The 23,735-nt window shown below is 38.1% G+C and overlaps 1 protein-coding gene across 6 annotated transcripts; it reads left to right on the top strand.

Moving 5' to 3' along the window:
• Window positions 1-25: 25 nt before the first annotated feature.
• Window positions 26-23,735, top strand: C9H11orf54 (chromosome 9 C11orf54 homolog). 6 transcript variants are annotated; one of them, XM_032359156.1, is made up of 10 exons: window positions 26-281; window positions 556-733; window positions 5,393-5,535; window positions 8,184-8,282; window positions 12,365-12,438; window positions 12,620-12,721; window positions 13,678-13,854; window positions 15,249-15,398; window positions 22,107-22,223; window positions 23,184-23,735. In XM_032359156.1, the coding sequence occupies exons 3-10, from the start codon at window positions 5,481-5,483 to the stop codon at window positions 23,355-23,357; spliced, it is 948 nt and encodes a 315-aa protein (XP_032215047.1). In that variant the 5' UTR covers window positions 26-281; window positions 556-733; window positions 5,393-5,480; the 3' UTR covers window positions 23,358-23,735. The 6 variants fall into 6 exon arrangements, with proteins under 6 accessions (XP_032215047.1, XP_032215046.1, XP_032215050.1 ...); XM_032359155.1 differs by lacking the exon at window positions 556-733; XM_032359158.1 differs by lacking the exon at window positions 556-733 and having other exon boundaries at window positions 81-101.

The following is a 23,735-nucleotide window of genomic DNA, read 5'->3' as shown; positions in this document are numbered from 1 at the left end:
AAAGGGCGCCATTTTGACAACCGCGAGGGGTGGGGCGGTGGGCGGTGCCTGAACGCCCAAAAGCGGAGGAGGCGGGGTTGACAGACAAAATCAGGATTCAGGTGCGGATTTCGTTAACCTAATGGGTAAACGTATCCGCTGAGGACAAGAATAAATTGTGGGGCCAACTAAACCTGGCGGATGTGAGCTGAGACGAGTCAGCCGCTCGGCTGTTTGCGGTGTCTCTCATTTGCTGAACTGTCTTCGGATTTTCTAAAGACTTCGGGGGCGCGTGCGTGGCGGTGAGTGTGCTGCCGGCTGTGTTTTGTCATGCCTGCTTTTGCCTTCAAAAATAGTGAAACCGTATGAAACTGACGGGCTTGTGCTTTGACCGTGACTCCAAATGCGTGACCTTTGTTCTGGAAGCCGGTGTTACTCCATAGCACACCCCATTCCCCTCTCCAACTTTGGACCTGTTTCGTTAGCTCCCTCTTGCCCTCCAGACTGAGGGTCAGTGTCCAGGACTTAGTTAACATCTCTCTCTCTCTCTTTTTCTTCTGCGATTTGACTCCTTAGCCTCCTGAACGGCTACTGAGTGTTGCAACCGTCTAAACTAGTTTAGTTTTGGTGGTTTTTTCCCCCTTCAGGGAGTTACAAAAAGGATTGAGCTGGTTTGATGGATCCTGTGACACACCTGTAAAGCTGCCTAGTCCTGTGTAGTTAGTGTCATCCCAGGATTCAACAGACCTTGAAGGTAATCTGATCGCCTTACTCAGTTTCGCTCTAAATATTGAAAAATTCCAGGCATAAAATCTAATCCTCTAGGCATCTCCACGGCCTACAAAACACTTGGAAGCTCCAGGACAGGTAGGACATGTCTTGCTGCCCTGTGTGGGAGCGGGCCTGGCTATGTAATTTGTGAGGCTCAGAGGAGATGAAATGCAGGGTCCCTTGTTCAAAAAGCAGGGGGAAGCGCCACTAAAAGTACTAAAATATAAGTGGGTCTCCTTTCTTCTGTATTATCTCCTTTGACTTGTCATGGTGTTTTAACTTTCTATTGTCAGTTATAATAGCATGTTAATAGCGCTATTATTATTATTAATAGAAATTTGCTGTTTAATGTCAAAGTAAAGAAAAATTTTAAATATAAATTGTTAGCATGAATTTTACTTCGTATAGCATGCAATGCCAGTTTTAAATACAAATGTAAGAGCTAACCTGCAGGCAGAATGGGTGAAATTTCACAATTCATATTTTGTAGCTCACACAGACATGTATTTTGTTCTTGCTAGAACGTGGAAACTGCTCAAAACTAACTCACCTATACTTTTTTTTTTTTTTTTTTTTACTTCTTGACATATGCTCATTCTACCAACACTATGGAATCCTGCACAGACCTCCCACAGATGGTGGGTCCACCAGATTTCTGCACTCATGGGGTTTCATAAATGCTTTAGGTGAATGAGGTAGCAAGGAATAGTGGTGGACATGCACCTTGCCCCTCTGGCCTCTGATCCCGCACAGGCTCCATTGTCTATTGGCCTTAAAAGCTCAAATAAAAGGCTAAGAATTTCAGGCTGGTGAAAACAGAGCATAAAACTGATGAAGTCCCAGAACCTAAGTCAGGTTCGGTGGGGTGAGGAGGTTCGGAGCCGACGACTAAAGAAAGAATGCTTAAGACGTCGTTGGTGCAAAATGGTGGTTTATTAAAGCACGGGGACAGGACCCGTGGGCAGGAAGAGCTGCTGCCCCGGGTTGTGAGGGTCGGCATGTTATATACCTCGCGGTTGGGGGGAGGTGATGAAGGGATGGGAGGTTTCAACAGAGTTCTCACATGTTAGGGAGGGCCTACAAGGTGCGGGGGTGGGGGGGGGGGGAGGCCTTGCCCTTATGGCCTGATCAATGTCGTCTTTAGGTCAGGCATTAACATCAAGATAATTGGGAGATTCTTGGTGGGGTATTATGATCCTGCTATCATTTACATTCCCTTCTACCTCAGTCTCCTCCAGTTTATGGTGGGAGGGAGACATTAGGGCTTCAGGAACCGAGAGTTATTTGCCTTTGGAAATTTGTGCTATTGATAAGGTAACCTCCCTGTTTAGGTCTCTAGGACATCTGTAGAGCAAGGGAGATTCCTGTTCTGCAGGATTGCGATCCCCGCAAGCCAACCATTTATCGTTTTATGGCAGTCAGGGGTGCCTGAGGAATGCCACACATAGGGAGGGGGGGCAGGTGGAGAGGGGGTGCAAGGCGCCAGCTTTTGCTCTGTCCTCAGCCAGCCTCCTGCTCCCTCATCAAAACTAATGCCATTCTGAGCACATGGTCCTGTGTCATTGTACTAGTTGCACACCCCTGAGGCCAGCCCTATCCCAGAGCCTTATGAGTCTGAAATACCGTAAATATTCAATGAATAACTATGGCTGAACTGGTGCCCACTAGGAAGGCACTTGGAAGACAGAACCACAGCCCTATCTTCAGAAATCATGGCCTTGGTGGAGGAAACAAAGCAAACAGAGGATAACTCTGAGTGCTATAAGATGGAGCTGTACAGATTCTTCCTTCGAGGAGCTGAAATGTGTCATTCAAACACAGGTTAACCCACATGGTAGAATGTGAGCATTTCTGGCTTTACAGTGGGCTACATTTGGTTTTGAGTTATTTCTGCCATTTTAATAGCCGAGTGATCTCGAGTAAATAATATATTCTCTCTATCCTATTCCTCTTTTGAAAATGAGATTTATAGTATCTATTTGGTGTGAGAGGTTCTGCGAGATTGTCAAGTGCCTAACATGGTACCTGTTATGTTGACCAGCAAGCTGTCAATAAATAGTTATCGGCTTGGTTGCTAGAGTTGGTCTACCCTGTTGGGCACTGTCTCTGCAGCTCCACTTATCCAACTACCTCCCCTTTTCTTCCCTTGTCTAGACCCTCCCTCTGGGTTACTGACTCCCAGCAATGGAATCTGGAGGGTAAATATCCTGTGCTTCCTATGGCCCAAAACTGTCCTCCTAGAGCCACACTGAGTTTATATTAGAACCTTTCTAACCCCCTTCTCTCATCACTCCAGCTCCAACCTCCCCTCCTCTCTCCCACATAAACACATTTATATACACATTACCACAGTGCCTGCTGGGCTGTTGGCTTGCCTGAAGTTCTACATTTCCAAACCAGTTATTCAACTGTATCCTCCCCGGGGTTGGACTTTGTTTTTATTTTGGTGGGGAAAGGAAACAAACAAAAAAATCTGACCTTTTAAAGACAGCAAAGCGTGTAAAATTAGGATTGTATTTGAATTTAAACTTGCCTTTATCATTCCTACTATAAACAGAAATAGCTAGAGTGCTTTATTTTCCTCATTATAAATAGACTATTGAGCAGATTTTGACATGTTCTTTTTTTTTTTAAGATTTTATTTATTTATTTCACACACAGAGAAAGCACAGCCAGGGGGAGCAGCAGAGGGAAAGGGAGAAGCAGGCCCTCTGCAGAGGAGGGGGAACCCAATGTGGAGCTTAATCCCAGGACCCCAGGATTATGACCTGAGCCAAAGGCAGCTGCTTCACACTGAGCCACCCAGGAGCCCTGACATGTTCTTAATTAGTACTTTTTGATAAAGAAAATATAAGATATTAACATTTGGGAAATCTAGGTGAAGAGTATACAGAAATATTTATATGTATTTTCTCTCCATCTGAAATTAATTAAAAAAAAAAGTTAAAATGTTTCATTCCTGAACAATTATAGATGTTCAACTGAAAAATATGCTTGAAATCATTGGAATATGATTATATAGAACTTTGGGCCCATTATCAACAGTTGATATTTTATTTGGGAGACTAGATTATGCATATAATGTAATTTAAGGTTAATAAAAGTTGGTATTTGATGAAGTACTTATGTAAATGTTAAGTCCTAAATGTATGAGATTTGCATGTTTGTGGAGGATGTATTGTTTGAAATTATCAAAAGCAGAAACCCAGGGATGCCTGGTGGCTCAGTCAGTTTTAGGTTCTTAAACTAAGGTGTTCTTAAACACCTCAGGGTATGATCCCAGCGTTCTGGGATAGAGTCTCACATAGGTCTCCTTTCTCAGCAGGGAGCATGTTTCTCCCTCTGCCTGCTGCTCCCTTCTGCTTGTGTGCTCTCTCTCTCTCTCTCTCTCTCTGTCAAATAAATAAGATCTTAAAACAAAAATCAGAAACCCAGTTTCTAAGAAACCTGAGAATCTTTGGAAAATTTTTTTAAAAAATGGGGGCAGGTGGGATTTTCCAAGTGATATTGAAAGACCACCTTTTACTTACTAAGAAAGCTTATATAGCAGAGACTGTTGAGATTAATAATTAATGAGGTGTTCCATTAACAATTTTAATGAGAATCTGAATAGTGCTCCTAGAAACACTCTTAAAAGAGTTTTGCTTGCATTCTTTGTTGCAACTGGCTGAGATTCCCTGCCCACATTACTTTTGGTTGAGGTTTTTTTTGTTTCCTTCATTTTATTTACTTCCCTCTGCTTGCACAGCTTATCACCTGAACACTTAAGGTAAGATACTAATCTCTGTGGATCTATGCCTACCTATTGTAAAATATGCTTAGCATATATATATTTTTAAAGATTTTATTTATTTGTTTGACAGAGATCACAAATAGGCAGAGAGGCAGGCATGGGGGGCAGGGATGGAGCGGGGGTGGGGGGCTTCCTGCTTGGCAGGGAGCCGGATGCAGGGCTCCATCCTGGATGCTGTGATCATGACCTGAGCCAAAGGCAGAGGCTTTAACCCACTGAGCCACCCAGGTGTCCCTGCTTAGCATATATTTTTAAAACATCAAACTATAATTGGTTAGGTCATCAGAATGATGGAACATTAAAGCTGCTTACCAAGAAAGTATTTTTATTTATTTTTAAGTAAATGTAATTATTTGAATTTCAATAGCTGCTCATTTGTAGAAGTTTGCATTTCTCTTAGTAATTTAAATTTTCTTTTGTAGAAGTGATAGCCTAAGAAGCTTGTTTAAGTTTTAGCCTATCAAATACAAACTAGAAAACACAAATTATCTGTGAGAGAATTACTTGAGCGTCCTATACTGTTAGCTACAACTATTTAAACAGTTACTTACAAACCTTAGAAACTACTTTTTGCTTCAGAACCTGTGTTTCTTAAACCAACCATTAGTAAACTGCATGTTTGAGCCACATATATGACTAAAGAAAATGAATCATGTGCCTTCTTGGTTTGGCATTTCCTTTTGTCTATTTTAAGTGTTGACTTTAAAGTATCAGTATTTAAAAAGGTTACTTGGACATTTCTCACTTGGCATGTTAAATACTGGGAACTGTGGTTGCTTTTCTGTGAGGAAAGAAATATAAATGCCCTTTGCCCTTTTTATATAACTGAACTCTTGTGTTCCTTTCCAGAGCAACACTCTTCATGCATGGTGAACTCTTGTGATCATTAGTCTACCATAGCTTAGTGTGTATATCCTCATACCTAAAGAAGAAAGAAATGGCTTGTGCTGAGTATTCTTTTCATGTGCCAAGTCTCGAGGAGCTTGTTGGAGGTAAGTACACTAATAACTTTGAGTTTTTTTAATTATTCTAAGGAAAAACTTAAAAAATAAAATATTCTAAGGTATGATTTATGCAATAATATTTCCAATGTAGAACTCATTTTCCTGAGGTGCCTGAGTGGCTGGTCAGTCAAGCGTCTGCCTTCAGCTCAGCTCATGATCCCAGAATAGAGCCCCGCATTTGGCTCCCTGCACAGCAGTGAGTCTGCTTCTCCCTCTCCCTCATTTTCCTTTTCAATATCTCTTTGTACTTTTATTTTTTTTTTTAAAGATCTATTTATTTCAGGGAGAAAGTGAGAAAGAGAGAAAGCATGAGCAAGTGGAGGAGCAGGTGGAGGGGCAGATGGAGAGGGAGAGGAAGAGGGAAAGAATCCCAGGCAGACTCTGCCCCAGTGGCGCTGAGCTTCAGGCTTTATCCCCTGACCCATGAGATCCTGACCTGAACCATAACCAAGAGTCAGATGCCCAACCACTGGAGCCACGCAGGTACCCCTCTTCATACTATCTTTATTGAGAGTCCAAAATTATGACCCCCCCCCAAAAAAAAACTAAACTCACCCATTTGAAGATCCTTGTTAAGATACCAACTTTACAGTGTGAAAATGAATACAATAATCTAAGCTTTAAGTATGTGTGATACCCAGAAAGTCACACAATTTTAACTTTTTACCAGTTACAATATTCTTTAAATATATAAACTTCTGTGGTATGTTATCATGTTCCTAATATTGCTACTATTTCCCCTTCTCCTGATATGATAGACTGCCAATGAACTTGCTTAGATTTCTCTGCGTGTATTTTTATACATTTCCCCTTATTCAAATAAGAATTTAACGCAGCTTCACAAGATTAATTAGGAGGGGTGATAGATAAGAAAAAGAAAAGAAAAATAGGAACATGAAATGAACCGAGGAATAGTACTAACTCAAAACTATATAGCCGTCAGAAAGCTAACATTTATTTGACAGCCTTTAGGTTCTGATGATACCTACAGAACCCTCCCTTTTCAGTGCACCCATCCTGATGGTTTGTCTGTCTTCCTGATAAGGCTGAAGTCAAGAAGTGTACTCGGGTTTGCTTGGTTGTGGCTTTCTTCTTCTGACCTTCCTTTTTAGGTGGCAGCTGGTAAACAACCTATATCACTAGTATTCTTTGCCTGTATTTCTTTTCTGTCTTCCCTGGTATGCTGGGATAGCCAGGAATCATTTCTTTGAGGGCCTTTCTACATCTATCTCCTCTTGAGTGTTTGTGTTTTATGTGTCTTCTATATGTATAGGATATATTCAGTACAAAATAGAAATGGAATCTGAGTTTTTTGGCTTAAAATTTATTTTTAGTTTTACAGAAAATCCTATAGCAAAAATTTGGTTTCTTTGAAATTGATAAAAAATAGATTTTATTATACTTCCATATGCTGAAATCTTACTTAATCTGTTCATAAGTGTGGAGTCTTTAGTTTAGGGAGGGAAATTTTCCAGGCAACTTGGTTTTTGTTTTTAAATAGATTAAGGATCTGGTATGGAATGTCTACATGCTTAGATTTAAGATGATTTCATGTTTTGGAGAATCTGATTCTATAAAACCTAAACTAATGGCTGACTACTCTCAAAGAGATTTTTGTGGAGTCTTATCACCCTTAGAAGTACATTGCTCCTAGGGGCACCTGGGTGGCTTAGTGGGTTAGGCGTCCAACTCTTGATTTTGGCTCAGGTCATGATCTCAGGGTCATGAGATCAAGTCCTGTGTTGGGTGCCACACTGGGCATGGAGCCTGCTTAAGATTCTCTCTCTCCCTCTCCCCATTCCTCCTCTCTAAAAAAAAAAAGGAAAAAGAAGTACATTGCCCCTATATTTACAACTTTGAAATGTTTGCTTTTTTTACCTTTTTAATTGAGTTATATCTCCATTAATGTACACTAGTCTTAAGTGTACAGCTTGATGAACTTTAAAATGTTTACACCCATGTCACTACCATCCAGACTGATATATATATAATATTTCCAGCATCCCAGAAGACTCTTTTATTTACTTTTCCAGTCAATATCTCTACCCAAGAGGTAGCACTGTTCTGACTTCTGTCACCTTAGATTAATTGCCTGATTTTGAAGTATATATAGGTGAAGTTATATATACTCTCTTGTATCTTACTCCTTTTGCTTGACATTTTGTCTTCAAGTGTCAATGAAATTGTTGCATGTAACTGCTTACTTTCTAACATTTAAATATATACATTTCAATAGGTCTTCGGAATTCTGTCCCCATAAGGAAGGTAGTCCTCACCTTAGTGCAGTGTTTATCTTCAGTGGTTTAAATTTCTACAGATTTGTAGTATTTTTATGGGGGTATTTGTTATTATACATTTGATTAATTGTGTGTCTAATGTCTAATTACATTCAATAGGAAGACCATTCCCCTCTCCCTTATTTTTTAAGTAAACTCTATGTCCAACCTGGGGCTTGAACTGAGATCAAGAGTCACTTGATCTACTGATTGAGCCAGCCAGGTACACCCCTCCCCCAACTTTTAGTAATACATGTTTAGATTGGAAGTATGATACCCAAAATGTTGAGGGAAGATTTGATATACGATGGCAAATTTTTACCTAATGTTAAGGAACCTTTTTTCCCTTGTCTTTGTCAGTTCTGCAGAAGGGGCTAAAGGATAACTTTGCTGATGTCCAGGTCTCTGTGGTTGATTGCCCTGATTTGACTACGGAGCCATTTACATTTCCTGTAAAAGGTAAACAATTTTTGCAATTCACTTTTTTCAGTCCTAATCTTTTCCTGAAACCAGAATTATTATGAAGGATCATCTTAAATTATCTACAAATAAAGGATATTGTCCCAAATTGTAGACCAAATTATGCTGAATTTCTGTGCTATTTTCTTATATTGAGCAAATTTCATTTTATACTCTTTGGAAAATATTGTTTTATGCACTTCTGTTATTTTCATAGGTTATATAATGGCTATTCAGTAGTCTAGAATCCTTGATATCACATGACAGTTTTTTTTTTAAAGATTTTATTTATTTATTGGACAGACAGCAATCACAAGTAGGCAGAGAAGCAGGCAGAGAGAGAGGAGGAAGCAGGCTCCCTGCTGAGCAGAGAGCCCAATGCGGGGCTCCATCCCAAAACGCTGGGATCATGACCTGAGCTGAAGGCAGAGGCTTTAACCTACTGAGCCACCCAGGCACCCCAACAGGTTTTTTTTTTAAAGATTTTATTTATTTATTTGACAGAGAGACAGAGAGATCACAAGTAGGCAGAGAGGCAGACAGGGTAGGGGGGGGAAGTAGGCTCCCCGCTGAGCAGAGACCCTGGTGGGGGCTGGATCCCAGGACCCTGAGATCATGACCTGAGCGGAAGGCAGAGGCTTAACACACTGAGCCACACAGGCGCCCCCACGTGACAGTTTTGTTTTTAACTGTTGAAGTGACTGTTATGAAAACATAAATTTTTATGTTTTTATTTATTTATTCAATACCAGCAGGGATCTTAAAAGCCTTGCATTTGGGGCACCTGGGTGGGTTAGTGGGTTAAGTCTCTGCCTTCAGCTCAGGTCATGATCTGATCTCAGGTCCTGGAGTCATGATTTCAGGGTCCTGGGATCAAGCCCCACCTCAGCCTGCATCAGGCTCCCTGAAGGGAGCCTGCTTCCCTCTCTCTCTTTCTCCCTGCCTCTCTGACTACCTGTGATCTCTGTCTGTCAAATAAATAAATAAAACCTTTATTTAAAAAAAAAAAAAAGCCTTGTATTTGAATCACCTGTGAAATACTTATTTACCAAGTGATCATCCAGCCAATGTTTAAAGTAAGAAGGGATATTAATATTGGTTAAGTAAATATAATTTGTATGATGGAAACCTATATTTGATATCTTAATTTTGACAGTAATCCTGCCAGGTCAAGACTAGCCCCAGTCTATAGATGAAAAGCTTAGAGAGGCTAAGCAAACTCAGTAGTAATCATAAACTGGATTAAAATTAAAGTCTGTTTTGCTTCTCCATCTTTCTCTGCCTGCCTCTCTGCTACTTGTGATCTCTGTCAAATAAATAAATAAAATCTTTTTTTTTTTTTTAAGATTTTATTTATTTATTTGTCAGAGAGAGTGAGCACAGGCACAGGCAGAGGCAGAGGGAGAAGCAGGCTCCCTGCTGAGCAAGGAGCCTGATGTGAGATCTCATGCTGGGATCATGACCTGAGCCAAAGGCAGAGGCTTAACCCACTGAGCCACCCAGGTGCCCCTAAATAAAATCTTTATTAAAAAAAATAATAAGGGGCACCTGGGTGGCTCAGTGAGTTAAAGCCTCTGCCTTCAGCTCAGGTCATGATCCCAGGGTCCTGGAATCGAGCCCTATATCAGGCTCTCTGCTCAGCGGGGAGCCTGCTTCCTCCTCTCTCTCTGCTTGCCTTTCTGCCTACTTGTGATCTCTGTCTGTCAAATGAATAAATAAAATGTTAAAAAAAAAAATTAAGGTCTGTTTTGAAAGTCTGACCTTCTCCCATTATACCCTGCTGTGATGAGCGATTTGAGATAAACACTCACACTACTCCCTCTTTGATTATGTAACTGACATCTTTGTTAAAAAGTAGTTTTGCACAGAAGTCCTGGACTCTGCTTCTTTGTCTGCCACGTACCGATTTCATTACCCTAGTTAAGCCAACTAATGTATTTGGGCCTCAGATATATTAAGATAGAGAGATTTGGCTTTCATGTTCCTTTTGGTCTTTCCAGTTTAAACAGTCTTTGATTTTAAATATACCTGTAAATGCTAGAAGTTTTGTGTTCCAGATGACAAATTCTCTTCGTATCTTTTTTTTTTTTAAAGATTTTATTTATTTGACAGAGGAGAGACACAGCAAGAGGGGGAACACAAGTAGGGGGAGCGGGAGAGGGAGAAGCAGGCTTCCTGCTGAGCAGATCCAGGGCTTGATCCCAGGACCCTGGGATCACGCTTAACAACTGAGCCACCCAGGTGCCCTTTTGCTTTGTACCTTGAAATCATTTAGCATAGTGCTTTTTTATAGCCATACTTCTTCCAATTATAAAAGTAATCTATTCTCCCCACTACATAAGTAATTAATTAGTTAAAATAAAATGTAAAATCAAAAAACACAGAAGAATACAAGGAAAAGAGAAAATGGCTAACGTTAATTCTGTCATCCAAAGAATTTTCTAGTCAATAATTTGTAAGCCTTTAAATTATAACACTAAGGAACCTAGATATGTATGTTTATATATGAATGATCTTTCACAAATGTAGTTAGGTACTTTCTACATTCAGGGCTTACTGAAGTCACCAGTGACTTTGGTATGTTCACTAGTATTTTCTGATCTCTCACATATTTCATAGTATCTGGCTGCTGTTGCCTGACATTTTCTCTCTCCCTCCCTGGTTCTTTTGCCTTTTCTTCCTTGGTATCTTTCCTACTTCCATATTCTTTCTTCCTTATTTTGCCTAGCTCCTTTCTCTTTCTGGCAGGCTCTTAAATCCTGACATTTTCTAGAATCCATTCCTTAGCCTCTTCTTATTCTATACAATCTCTCCGCAGTTTTCCATCCACTCCTGTGGTTTTAAATTACTGCTTGGATACAAGAACTTGAAATCTGCACATCTCACCTTGGTCTCTCTTTTTCTTAGCTATGGATCAGTAATTCCAGCTGTCTACAGGATATCTCTGCCTAAATATACTAAGGATATATAAAATTTAACTCATTCCTTCACCGTAGTTGTCTATTCTCCCTTGTTCTTTTTCTTAATTTCCTCTTCTCCATCTCTACAGCCAACCATTTTTAGCTCATTACTTGTATATTCCCTAGACTACTAAAATAGTCCCCTAATGGTTTCCTTCGGCTTCAACATTACTGGGGGCACCTGGCCAGCTTACTTCATAAAACATATGACTCTTGATCTCTGTGTCATGAGTTCAAGCCCCACATTGGGGGTGGAGCCTACTTAAAATTTTTAAACAAAAACAAAAACAAAAAGGTAACTTCAACATTACTATCACTTATGAGAAAGATTCTTATCCATGAGTAATTTCTCCTGATACCACAGAAGACATTTCTAAAATCCCTAATTATAAGTGGGATCTATAAAAATTTTGGACATTTGCCCTCTGCATAACTGAAGAAATAGAGCAATTATATCTACTTTACTTTGTGATAATGTTAGTGTGAAACTGGTAAGACTACTTTTACTCAAACAAAAGATAATTAATTCTCTCTCTACATTTGGAAAAAAAATAAAAGGATGGGCCTTTCCCAGATTGTGTTCTAGCTGTACCTATGATGTTAATTAAAAATGTAAGTAGAAAGTTAACAGCATCTGAAGTTATCTCTAATTACTTGGATTTCTATAAACAACCTTGGGAACAAACAACTTTGATTTCCTAGTATGGATTTCTTAAGGAACTAATAACTCTAACAGAGCAAAATATTCTATATTAAAATACAATTTTAACTAAGTCCCAAAACCAAAAGCACAGATCTTTAAAGGAATAAGTCATTACAGACTAATTCTAGAAATCTCATACAATCCAAACTTCGGCTTCAATTCTAGCCTTGCTCTGTTACCAACTTTCTGTTTCCTTTATGCTACCAACTATATCAAGTCATGCTTGGTTATGACAATACTGGAAACATAAGTAGTTAGAATAGGATAGGGATCATAGCTATTTTCATCATCCATCCCCTGCTACTTGTAAAACTGAGAACGGAAAAGTTACCTACTCTTAATAAATTAAATTAGTGCCTTTTGACATTTTATACTTAAGTTAGATGTATACCTGTTTTTAAGATGACTTTTTTTTTTAGGCATCTGTGGGAAAACTAGAATTGCAGAAGTAGGAGGTGTGCCTTACTTATTGCCTCTTGTAAAAAAAGAAAAAGTAAGTGTACTTTTTCTCTTCACATTCACATGAAGATTAAAAGAACTGGGTTGATTCCTCTTATTATCAGAAGATCCATGGACCAATATGGCAAGGAGGTGTTAATAGACTCAGTCAAAAAACATAAACCAAGAGAGCTGTATGAGTTATCATTTAAATAATATTTTTTCTTCTTGTATAGGTTTATGATATAAATAAGATTGCAAAAGAAATCAAGCTTCCTGGAGCTTTTATTCTTGGAGCAGGAGCAGGCCCATTTCAGACTCTTGGGTTCAACTGTGAGGTCAGCATACATTTAATTATTTTATTCTATTTTACTGATTTGACAGTTGACTTATCTTTTTTTCTTTCATACCCCTATCAGAAAGTCTGCTTTCTGAATGAACTAAAAATTATCGATGTCACCTTTCTTCACAGATTTGATATTGTTTGATACAGATTTGGACTATAGCACAAGCTCTAACTGTTATGGAGCACAGACCCTTAATTTCAGATTTTCTTGGGGTCTGCACTCAGTGTTAGATGAGTGTGAAGTCCTAATGTGGTCTGCTGAGGACCATGGATTGTGAAAGATTTTAATTCTTACACATCAGAGAATTCCTAGCTTCACTATAAATCTTTCCCTTGGATATAAGAACAGCTTTTAATCAGAAGATGAATGGAATAATTAATAATCTCATTAATTCCCTCTTTCGGACTAAATAGTAAGGACCTACCCCATGGTATGATAATTACCTATGAAAGGTACTATCTATTTCTGTGTATGTTAGTATATTTATAACTTAAAAGCATCACTGTTTCTTCACATCTCTTAAACAGAAGAGTGAAGGACCTCTTCAGTCTGCCCATTCCTTCACCTCTTCAGAAGCGACCATTAGTCAGTAGTCTTATAAGTTCTTTTGTAGAAAGATTAAAATAATTTACCCAGTGTTCGATATAGAAAAAAACTTTTTTAATCTAAAGTCATTTTAAAGCACAGTTTACAATGTTATAGAAACACTGTAAGAAATACTGTAAACACTTCACAGAATATTTTTTCAATTTTTTGGATGTTTGTAAATCTTTAACATTTTGAATCTCAAATTAAATATTTCATGCTTCATGTTTTCTTACTAGGTCCTGAAAATAAAATATCTTAAGTCGAGAATAAAGATACTTCGTTATGTTACTCAAATATTCTCTTTGCATATTGATGTCAGGGTTAACTAATTTACTTTTCTTATTTACTTTTCTTTTTAGTTTATGCCAGTCATTCAAACAGAAAGTGAACACAAACCTCCAGTGAATGGAAGTTACTTTGCCCGTGTTAACCCTGCAGATGGAGGGTGCCTCCTAGAGAAATACAGTGAGAAATACCATGATTTTGGGTGTGCATTACTGGCTAATCTTTTTGCCAGTGAGGGTCAACCTGGAAAGGTGATTTTTTTGTTCACAAAGACACAGTATTCTCCAAAAATTCTCAGATAGCTAAAAAGTTGGACTTTCATTGCCACAAATATGGTTTTCTTAAGAAAAGTCAAAACTAGCTATGTCAGATTTCTTTAAATAACCCAGTTATGAAAGATTACTATGGTACTTATAGGCAAGGACAAAGTCTTATTTAAAACTGAGGTTAAGGGGCGCCTGGGTGGCTCAGTGGGTTAAAGTCTTTGCCTTCAGCTCAGGTCAAGATCCCAGGATCCTGGGATCAAGCCCCACATCGGGCTCTCTGCTCAGCAGGGAGCCTGCTTCCCCCTCTCTCTCTGCCTGCCTCTCTGCCTACTTGTGATCTCTGTCTGTCAAATAAATAAGTAAATCTTTAAAAATAAATAAATAAAACTGAGGTTAAGAATACTCAGTAAGCAAACAAACAAACAAAAAACTTAGTAAGCAGTACCTTTTTTTCTGAGGAATAAAAGGTTAACAGAATATTCATGTGTGGAGTGAGTAGAATGCATGAGCCATTCAGTTGAAATAAATAGATAGTGCCTACCTGCAGTTAGTCTAGAAGAAATTTGTTCATTCCTGGTGGATCAGATGTTGGTTGATCTAGACAGAAGTGGTGGTAGCAAAATATTATAGCAAGGAGGTGGGAAGGAAAATTAATGCTTCACTTCATATTTACTTCCTGTAGAACACAAAAAGATGATTACAGTGTTAGCAGTTGTGAGCACTCTTAGATTTTTAAATAAAGGTAGCTACTTTAGCTACTTTGAAAAACAAAGTAATGACTTTAAAAGGTCTGATTAAGGAGTGTGTGGGTGGCTCAGTTGATTAAGCATCTGATTCTTCATCTCAGCTCAGACTCAATCTCAGGGTTGTGAGTTCAAGTCTTCGGACAGGCTCCATGCAGGGTGTGGAGCCTTCTTAAAAAAAAAAAAAAGACCTAATTAAGTGGAAGTAATACAAATCAAGAGTTTTAAGGGAAGAGAGAAAATGCAATCACTGTCTCCTCCCCTCTGAATTACCAAAGGTTAACTAACCTCTTTAAGCCAGGATTTCTCAACCTTTTACCACCTTGACATATAAAGGTAAGAATCTCTAGAGCTCAGTTGAGGACTTTTGCTGTAACTCTCTCTGTCCAAGAAAGCATAAATAAGACTTATTAGAGTGAATAATAATTTACTATGTATATATATATTTATATGTATATAATATATATCATTGATCAAGACAGGATTGAGACATCTCACTAAACTCCTGTGTGGGTGCTCTAAGCAAACAGGTGAATATTTGCTTTATGGCATTAGACTATGTGTTTCACTTTGATAGTTATTCACATAAAGTTTTGCAACTTAGGACAATGGTATGCATATTTATGTCCTCTCTAGGTCATTGAGGTGAAAGCAAAAAGAAGAACTGGAAAACTTAACTTTGTGACTTGTATGAGACAGACTCTTGAAAAACATTATGGAGATAAACCTGTAGGGATGGGAGGTACCTTCATAATTCAGAAGGGAAAAGCAAAGACTCACATAATGGTAAGGGCCTTCATGTACATACGTGCATGTGTATGTGGGTATGTATGTGCATATACTTAAGATCTTAGGATTTTTTAATATACATTGAGAATTCTGTCCTTAAAGATACCCCGTACCTATACTTTTACTATGATTGTATTACTTTAAAACTTAAAAATGACAAACAATACTGTAAATCACACTGTGAGATAATGTCTAACTAGGGTCTTTTTTTCTTTCATGTTAATAAATTAAAACTTTCTTTTCATTCCATTTGTTTTTAAGATCCAGAAAGATGTGAGTAGAAGCCTTAGACATGGATTATCATTGTTATTGCCAGAATTCCAAATTCCATACATAGACTTTGTTATTAAGATGGTTGTGGTAGGGACGCCTGCGTGGCTCAGTTGGTTAAGCAGCTGCCTTCGGCTCAGGTCACGATCCCAGGATCCTGGGATCGAGTCCCACATCGGGCTCTTTGCTTGGCAGGGAGTCTGCTTCTCCCTCTGCCTCTCTGTCTGCCTGCACTCGCTCACTTTCTCTCCCTCTGTCTCTGAAAAATAAATAAATAAAATCTTAAAAAAAAAAAAAAAAAAAGATGGTTGTGGTAGATGGGATGCCTGGGTGGCCCAGTTGGTTAAGCATCTACCTTTGACTTGAGTTGTGATCCCAGAGTGCTGGGATCAAGTCCTGCATCAGGCTCCTTGCTCAGCAGGGAGCCTGCTTCTACCTCTGCCTGCTGCTCCCCCTGCTTGTGCTCTAACAGGTAAATAAATAAAACCTTAAAAAAAAAAAAAAGACAGTTGTGGTGTGGTGCCTAGTGGCTCAGATAGTTGAACATCCAACTCATTATCGGCTCAGGTCATGATCTCAGGGTTGTGAAGTCAAGCCCAGCATTGGGTTCTGCGCTGGGCATGGAACCTGCTTGGGATTCTCTCTCTCCCTCTCCATCTGCCCCTCTCCATCTCTCTCTCTCTTTCTCTCTCTCACTCTGACTCATTCTCAAAGAAAAAAAAAAGATGGTTGTGGTTTTGGGGAAAGCACTCATTATGAGATTTATAATCTTATGGGCTAATTGCACAAGTTTAGAAGACATTAAGGATGTATTACTATATAAAGCAAGAACTGGGGCATTTGGGTTTTAAAATTATTTTTGGAGGTGAATGAATCAATAGTATTTAAGTTATTACAACTTAATTTCCTTTCCATTTTTTTTTTCAGTAAAATCATCAAAAGTTGTTTGGTTTTAATGTTTTTTATCCTGATAATTTTATTTTTTATTGTATTTTTTTAAAAAGATTTTATTTATTTATTTTAGAGAGAGAGAGTGAGAGAGCATGTGCGTGAGCGGGGAGGGGCAGGGGGGAAAGGAGAGAGAAAATCCCAAGCCGACTCCATGCTGAGTCTAGAACCCAGTGTGCTCAATCCCACAATCCTGAGATCAGATCTGAGTAGAAATCATGAATCAGATGCATAATTTACTGAATCACCCTGGCATCCCATCCTGATAACTTTAAATAGCAAGCCAGTTGATTTTGCAAAGAAAAACACAACACTGGGAAAATACTTAACTTTTCCAAATTATTAAAAACAGAATTTCAGGGGCGCCTGGGTGGCTCAGTGGGTTAAAGCCTCTGCCTTCGGCTCAGGTCATGATCCCAGGGTCCTGGGATCGAGCCCCGCATCGGGCTCTCTGCTCAGCAGGGAGCCTGCTTCCTCCTCTCTCTCTGCCTGCCTCTCTGCCTACTTGTGATCTCTGTCTGTCAAATAAATAAATAAAATCTTTTAAAAAAAAACAACAGAATTTCAGATAAATCTATTCATAAATACCAAACAATTATAGGATTTTTAAATATGCAAGTATTTAATATACTTCATTACTAACTATGGGCATACCTTGTTTTATTGTGTTTCACATTATTGCATTACACAGATACTGCATTTTTCATAAATTGAAGGTTTGTGGCAACACTGCATCAAGCAAGTCTTTTGGCACCAATTTTCCAAGAGCATTTGCTCATTTCCTGTCTTTGTGTCACATTTTGGTAATTCCTGCAACACTTCAAAAACCTTTTCATTATTATATTTGTTATGGTGATCTGTAATCAATGATCTTTGATGTAACTATTGTAATTGTTTTAGGTCGCCACAAACTGTATCCATATAAGATGGACGACTTAACCAGTAAATGTTGGTATGTTTTGACAGTTCACCAACTGGCCATTTATGGTCTCTCTCTCTTTGGGCCTCCCTATTCCCTAAGACACAACAATATTGAAATGAAGCCAATTAATAACACTACAGTGGCCTCTAAATGTTCAGGTGAAATGAAGAGTTGCACCTCTCTCATTTTAAATTAAAAGCTATAATGATTAAGTTTAGTGAGGAAGGCATATCAAAAGCCAAGAAAGGCCAAAAGCTAGACCTCTTGTCCAAATAGTTAGGGAATTGTAAATGCAAAGGAAAGTTCTTGAAGGAAAATTAGAAGTGTTAGTCCAGTGAATACAGAAATGATAAGAAAGGAAAAACAACCTTATTGTTAATATGGGTAAAGTTTTAGTGGTCTGGATAGAAGATCAAACCAGCCACAACATTCTCTTAAGCCAAAGCCCAATCCAGAGCAATCCTATGAAGGCTGAAAGAGGTGAGGAAGCTGGAGAAGAAAAATCTGAAGCTAAGAGAGGTTGGTTCATGAGACTGAAGGAAAGAAGCTGTCTCTGTAACATACAAGTTTGAGGAGAAGCAGAGCTTGCTGATGTGGAAGCTACAGCAAGTGCTCCAGAGGCCTAGCTAAGATTGTTACTACAGGTGGCCACCCTAAACAACCGATTTTCAATGTAGACAAAACAGCCCACTGTTGGAAGAAATAGCATCTAGGGCTTTCATAGCAAGAGAGGAGAAGTCAGTGCCTGGCATCAAAGCTCCAAAGGACAGGCTGACTCTCCTGTTAGGAGCTAATGCAGCTGGTGACCTGAAGTTGAAGCCACTGCTCATCTAGCATTCTGAAAATCCTAGGCTCCTAGGAATTATGCTAAATTTACCCTGCCTGTGCTCACCAATGGAACAACAAAACCTGGGTGACAGCATATCTGTTTACAACATGGTTTACTGACCATTTTTAGTACACTGTCAAAACCCACTGCTCGGAAAAAAAAATACTCCATTCATGCTCATTGACAATGCACCTGGTCACCCAAGAACTCTAATGGAGACACACAACAAGATTAATGTTTTCATGCCTGCTAACACAACATCCATTCTGTAGCCTGTGGATCAAGAAGTAATTTCAACTTTCAAGTCTTATTATATAAGAAATACATTTTGTAAGGTTATAGTTGCCATAGATTCATGGCAGCTCAGGTTAAAGTTGACTGAAAGCATTCTAGAAAAGATTCACCATTCTAGATGGTATTAAGAACATATGTGAGGGGTACCTAGGTGGTTAAGCATCTGCATTCAGCTCAGGTCATGATCTCAGAGTCCTGGGGTCAAGTCTTGAGACTTGAGTGGAGAAGTCACTTCAGATGTGGTGGATCCAGGGAGAGAACTAGATTTAGAAGTGGAGCCTGAAAATGTGACTGAATTGCTGTGATCTCATGACAAAATTTTACGAGATGAGGAACTGCTTCTTATGGATGAGCAAAGAAAGTGGCTTCTTGAGACAGGATCTACTCCTGGTAAAGATACAGTGAAGATAGTTGAAGTGACAACACAGGGTTTAGAGTATTACATGAACTTAGTTACTAAAGCAACAGAGGACTTACTCCAATTTTCAAAGTTCTCCTATGGGTAAAATGCTGTCGAACAGCCTCAGATGCTGCGGAGAAATCATTCCTGAAAGGAAGAGTCAATTGACATGGAAGACTTCATTGTTGTCTTATTTTAAGACATTGCCACAACCATCCCAGCCTTCAGCAAACACCACCAGCCTCATCCCTCAGCAGCCACCAACTCAGAGGCAAGACCCTCCACCAGCAAAAAGGTTATGAGTCACTGAAAGCTCAAATGATGGTTAGCATTTTTTAGCCAGAAAGTATTTTTTAAATTAAAGTATGTACATTTTTAAGATATAATGCTACTGCACACTTCAAAGGCTACAGTATAGTGTAAACATCACTTTTACATGCACTGGGAAACCAAAGCATTCACTCGACTTGCTGTGTCGCAAATTCACTTCATTGCAGTGGTGTGGAACAGAACCCACAGTAACTCCAGTATGCCTGTAGTCACCTAATGCACATCATATCTCTAAAACTCACCCATCCTGTGACTGAAAAGTTTTTGTACCCATTGACCAACACCTCGTTTTCCCCACCCCCAACTTCTGGCAACCACCATTCTAGTCTCTTTCTCTACGTTGAACTGTTTAGATTCCAATAAGTGATATCATGCAGTATTTGTCTATGTGTGGCTTATTTCACCTTAGCATAATGTCCTCCAAGTTCATCCATGTTGTCACAAATTATGAGTTTTCCTTCCTTTCTAATTCTGAAAAACATTCATCTATATATCACCATTTTATATACATACACACACATATATGATTAAATCATACACACACACATAAAAACAATTTTAAACATATTTAAAAGATTCATTTTTGAGAGAGAGAGAGAATGAGAGTGAGCATGAGATGGGGAAGGTCAGAGGGAGAAGCATGCCCCTGCTAAACAGGAAGCCTTATGTGGGACTTGATCCCGTGACTCCAGTAACATGACCTAAGCTGGAAGCAGTTGCCCAACAATAGTGCCCCTATTGAAATCTTTTTAAAGATTTTGGGAGCCACCCAGGCTCCCAAAAAACATTTTTTTTTACCCATCCATCCACTGATAGATATACCCAGTAGTGGGAGAAGTGGGATTACTTGATCATATGGTTCTGTTTTTTGAGGAACTTTCATACCGTTTTCCATAATCATTGTACCAGTTTACACACCTACTAATAGCATACAAGGGTCCCCTTTTCTCCATATTTTGGTTTTTTTTTTTTATAATTGCCATCCTCACAGGAGTGAGGTGTGATATCTAATTGTTTTGATTTGCATTTCCCTGATGATGAGTGATATTGAGCACTTTTTCATTTACCTCTTGGCCATTTGTATGTCTTCTTTGGAGAAATGTCTAATTCAGTTCCTTTGTCTGTTTTTTAATTGGGTTGCTTTTTTGCTATTGAGTTGTATGGGTTCCTTGTATATTTTGGATATATGGCTTGCAAATATTTTTCACCATTCCATAAATGGTCTTTTCATTTTGTTGATTGTTTTCCTTTACAGTGCAGATGTTTTTAATTTGATGTAGTCCCACTTGTTTATTCCTTTTGTTGCCTGTACTTTTGATGTCAAATCTAAGAAATTATGGTGAAATCCAAAGCCTTTTCCCTTATGTTTTCTTCTAAGTTTTATATTTTAGCTCCTACACTTAGGTCTTTGATCCATTTTGAGTTAAGTTTTGTTTACATATATATTAAGGGTACAGTTTCATTCTTTTGCACATCAATATTCAGTTTTCCCAGCACCATTTTTTGAAGACTCTCCTTTTTCCATTGAATGGTCTTGATACCCTTATTGAAAATTATTTGCTGTATATGCAAGGGTTTATTTCTGGGATCTTTATTCTGTTCCACTGATGTTTAGGTCTGTCTTTATGCCATTGTCACTGTTTTGATTACTTGTAGTAAGTTTGATATCAGGAAGTATTAGACTTCCAACTTTCTTTTTTCCCTCAAGATTGATTTGGTTCTTCCGGGTCCCTTGTGATTCCATATGAATTTTATGATGGATTCTTTTCTATTTCTGCAAAAAACTTATTTGGGATTTTGACAGGGATGGCACTGAATCTTTAGATCACTTTTGGTAGTATTAACATCTTAACCATATCCAGTTCATAAACACAGGATATTTTTCCTTTTTTAATTTCTCTTTCTTTTCTTTTTTCTTTTTTCTTTTTCTTTTTTTTTTTTTTTTAGTATATGTGCTGCCGAAGTGAGCATGTTATTTTTCCATTTATTGGAATCTTTTTATCTTTTTTAAAGATTTATTTTAGAGAGTGTGCACATGTGTGCATGTATATTAAGTGTGGCAGGGGGCAAAAGGAGAGGGAGAGAAGCAGACTCCCTGCTATGCCCTCAGAGCTCCTTGTGGCCCTCCTAGTGGGGCTGGGGGTCCATGGGAGAGGGGGCTCAAGGGGTCAGTGGGGGGCTGCACATAGGGCTCGACTAAGGGCTTGATCTCCAGATCCTGAGATCATGGCCTGAACCAGAATCCAGTTGGTCACTCGAAAGACTGAACCACCCAGGTGCCCCTGTTGAAATCTTTTAAAATTTCTTTCAGCAATGCTTTGTAGTACAAGTTTTTGCCTCCTTGATTAAGTTTATTCCTTAGTATTTTATTATTTTTGATGCTTCTTCCAATATCTAATGCCTTGCTTCTCCCTCCCCCCCACCCATCTACTGGTAGCAGTATGAGATTTAAAATTAGGATGAGGATATATTTCCAGGAAACTGAGAGGCTATGAAAAACAAAAAGGTAGTAATAGACTCCTTCCTTCATTTATTCATTCATACATTTTAGCTTATATGCTTGATTGGTGATCCTTTTGAAAACTAGGGTATGTAATTTGTTTTGATTCTAAAATAAATAAATATATAAGAAGGCTTAAATTTTGAACTTCATAAAGTTATATATAAAATTTTAATAATATTCTATATATTTATAATGATCTTTTATTGTAGCCTGCAGAATTTTCTTCCTGCCCATTGAACTCTGATGAAGAGGTGAATAAATGGTTGCGCTTTTATGAGATGAAAGCTCCTTTGGTTTGTCTGCCAGTTTTTGTCTCCAGAGACCCGGTAAGCTTATGTCTGTTTCCCATATTGCCGTGTCATACAGTGATAATGCTTAATTTTTAGGCTATTCTTTTGAAATTAGGCACTGTTGTGTTGTTATTTAAGAGGTAGGAGAGTCTCCAGAGTTATCATGAAAGATAAGGGAGCAGGTGGCTAACCACCTTATGAATTAGGCAGGGCAGATTTTACCTTTGAGCAAATGAAGGCACAGGTATTTTAAGTAACACCCAAAGTCATGTTATTAAATAGTAGAATCAAGACCAAGATTCAGGTCTCCTATCTTATTTGTTGCTCATTATACTATTCATTATATTTTAATATTATACACTAGAAAAAGATGTAATACAGACCAATTCAAAGAAAGTAACTATCAGAATACTGACTAGTTCATATTTTTATCTAACAATTACATATACGTTCTAGGAATTTATCATTAAATATATGCAAAAGTATGTGAAATTATTAATTAAAGAAGGTTAGTCGTGAAAGCATTACTATGATAGAATTGGAAATAATCTAAATGTCAGTTGGGAAGTGCTATGTATGTACAATAGAATGCCATGTAGGTATAAAAGAAAGAAGACGCTCTTTTATAATCTGATACACTAAGATGTCAAGTGTATTGTTGAATGAAGAAAAGCAATATTCAGCACAGTATGTATAAGGTGCTACTATTTGAGTAAAAATTACAAAAGTAAATCTTTTTCTGGAAGGATATATAAGAAACTGCTTACACTGGTTGCCTGCAAGGAAAGGGAGTAAGTAGTAAAGGCAGGAGATGGAAAGACACATTTTAATGAATATATCCTTCACCCTTTGAATTTTGAATTAAGTGAATATGTTACTTACTTAAAAAATAAAATAAAAACTATTGTAACATTAATAAAAAGATCTCCTTTCCCCCTTAAACAAATTTTATCCAAAATGATTTGAATGCTAATGATAGCTTGTCTGTTGTCATAGGGGTTTGATTTGCGATTGGAGCACACTCATTGTTTTAGTCATCATGGAGAAGGTGGACACTACCATTATGATACTACCCCAGACACAGTGGAATATCTTGGATACTTCTTGCCTGCAGAGTTTCTATATCGCATTGATCAACCAAAAGAGACCCATTTATTTGGGCGAGATTAAGTCAAATGAAAAAGAAATAATTAACTAAAGTTAACTAACTCATTAATTGATACTACTATAAAATCCAATAGAAATGATCTCACTACTTAAATCCCATTTTTTGATCTTTAAGTGAAAGGTATGTTGACATTTACACTATTGTTTCGTGGAACTACCTTAGAGATTTTTGGAAACCAAGATACATAATGAAAATGTTCTTCATTATTTTTGTATTCTTTAATAATAGCAAAATCAGTCTTATGTTTATACCTTAAGTATAAAGACAATCAGGAATCATATGATTTATTCCTACTGTCTACTGGTAATAACTTAAGTTTGTGTAACATTATTAAATTTTTCAAATTAGTCTCACAACTCCTAAGTGGATATTTCTGGGTA

Source organism: Mustela erminea, chromosome 9 (genome assembly GCF_009829155.1).
Source record: "Mustela erminea isolate mMusErm1 chromosome 9, mMusErm1.Pri, whole genome shotgun sequence".
NCBI classification, from domain to species: Eukaryota; Metazoa; Chordata; class Mammalia; order Carnivora; family Mustelidae; genus Mustela; species Mustela erminea.
This window is presented reverse-complemented; position numbering and strand designations above follow the sequence as displayed.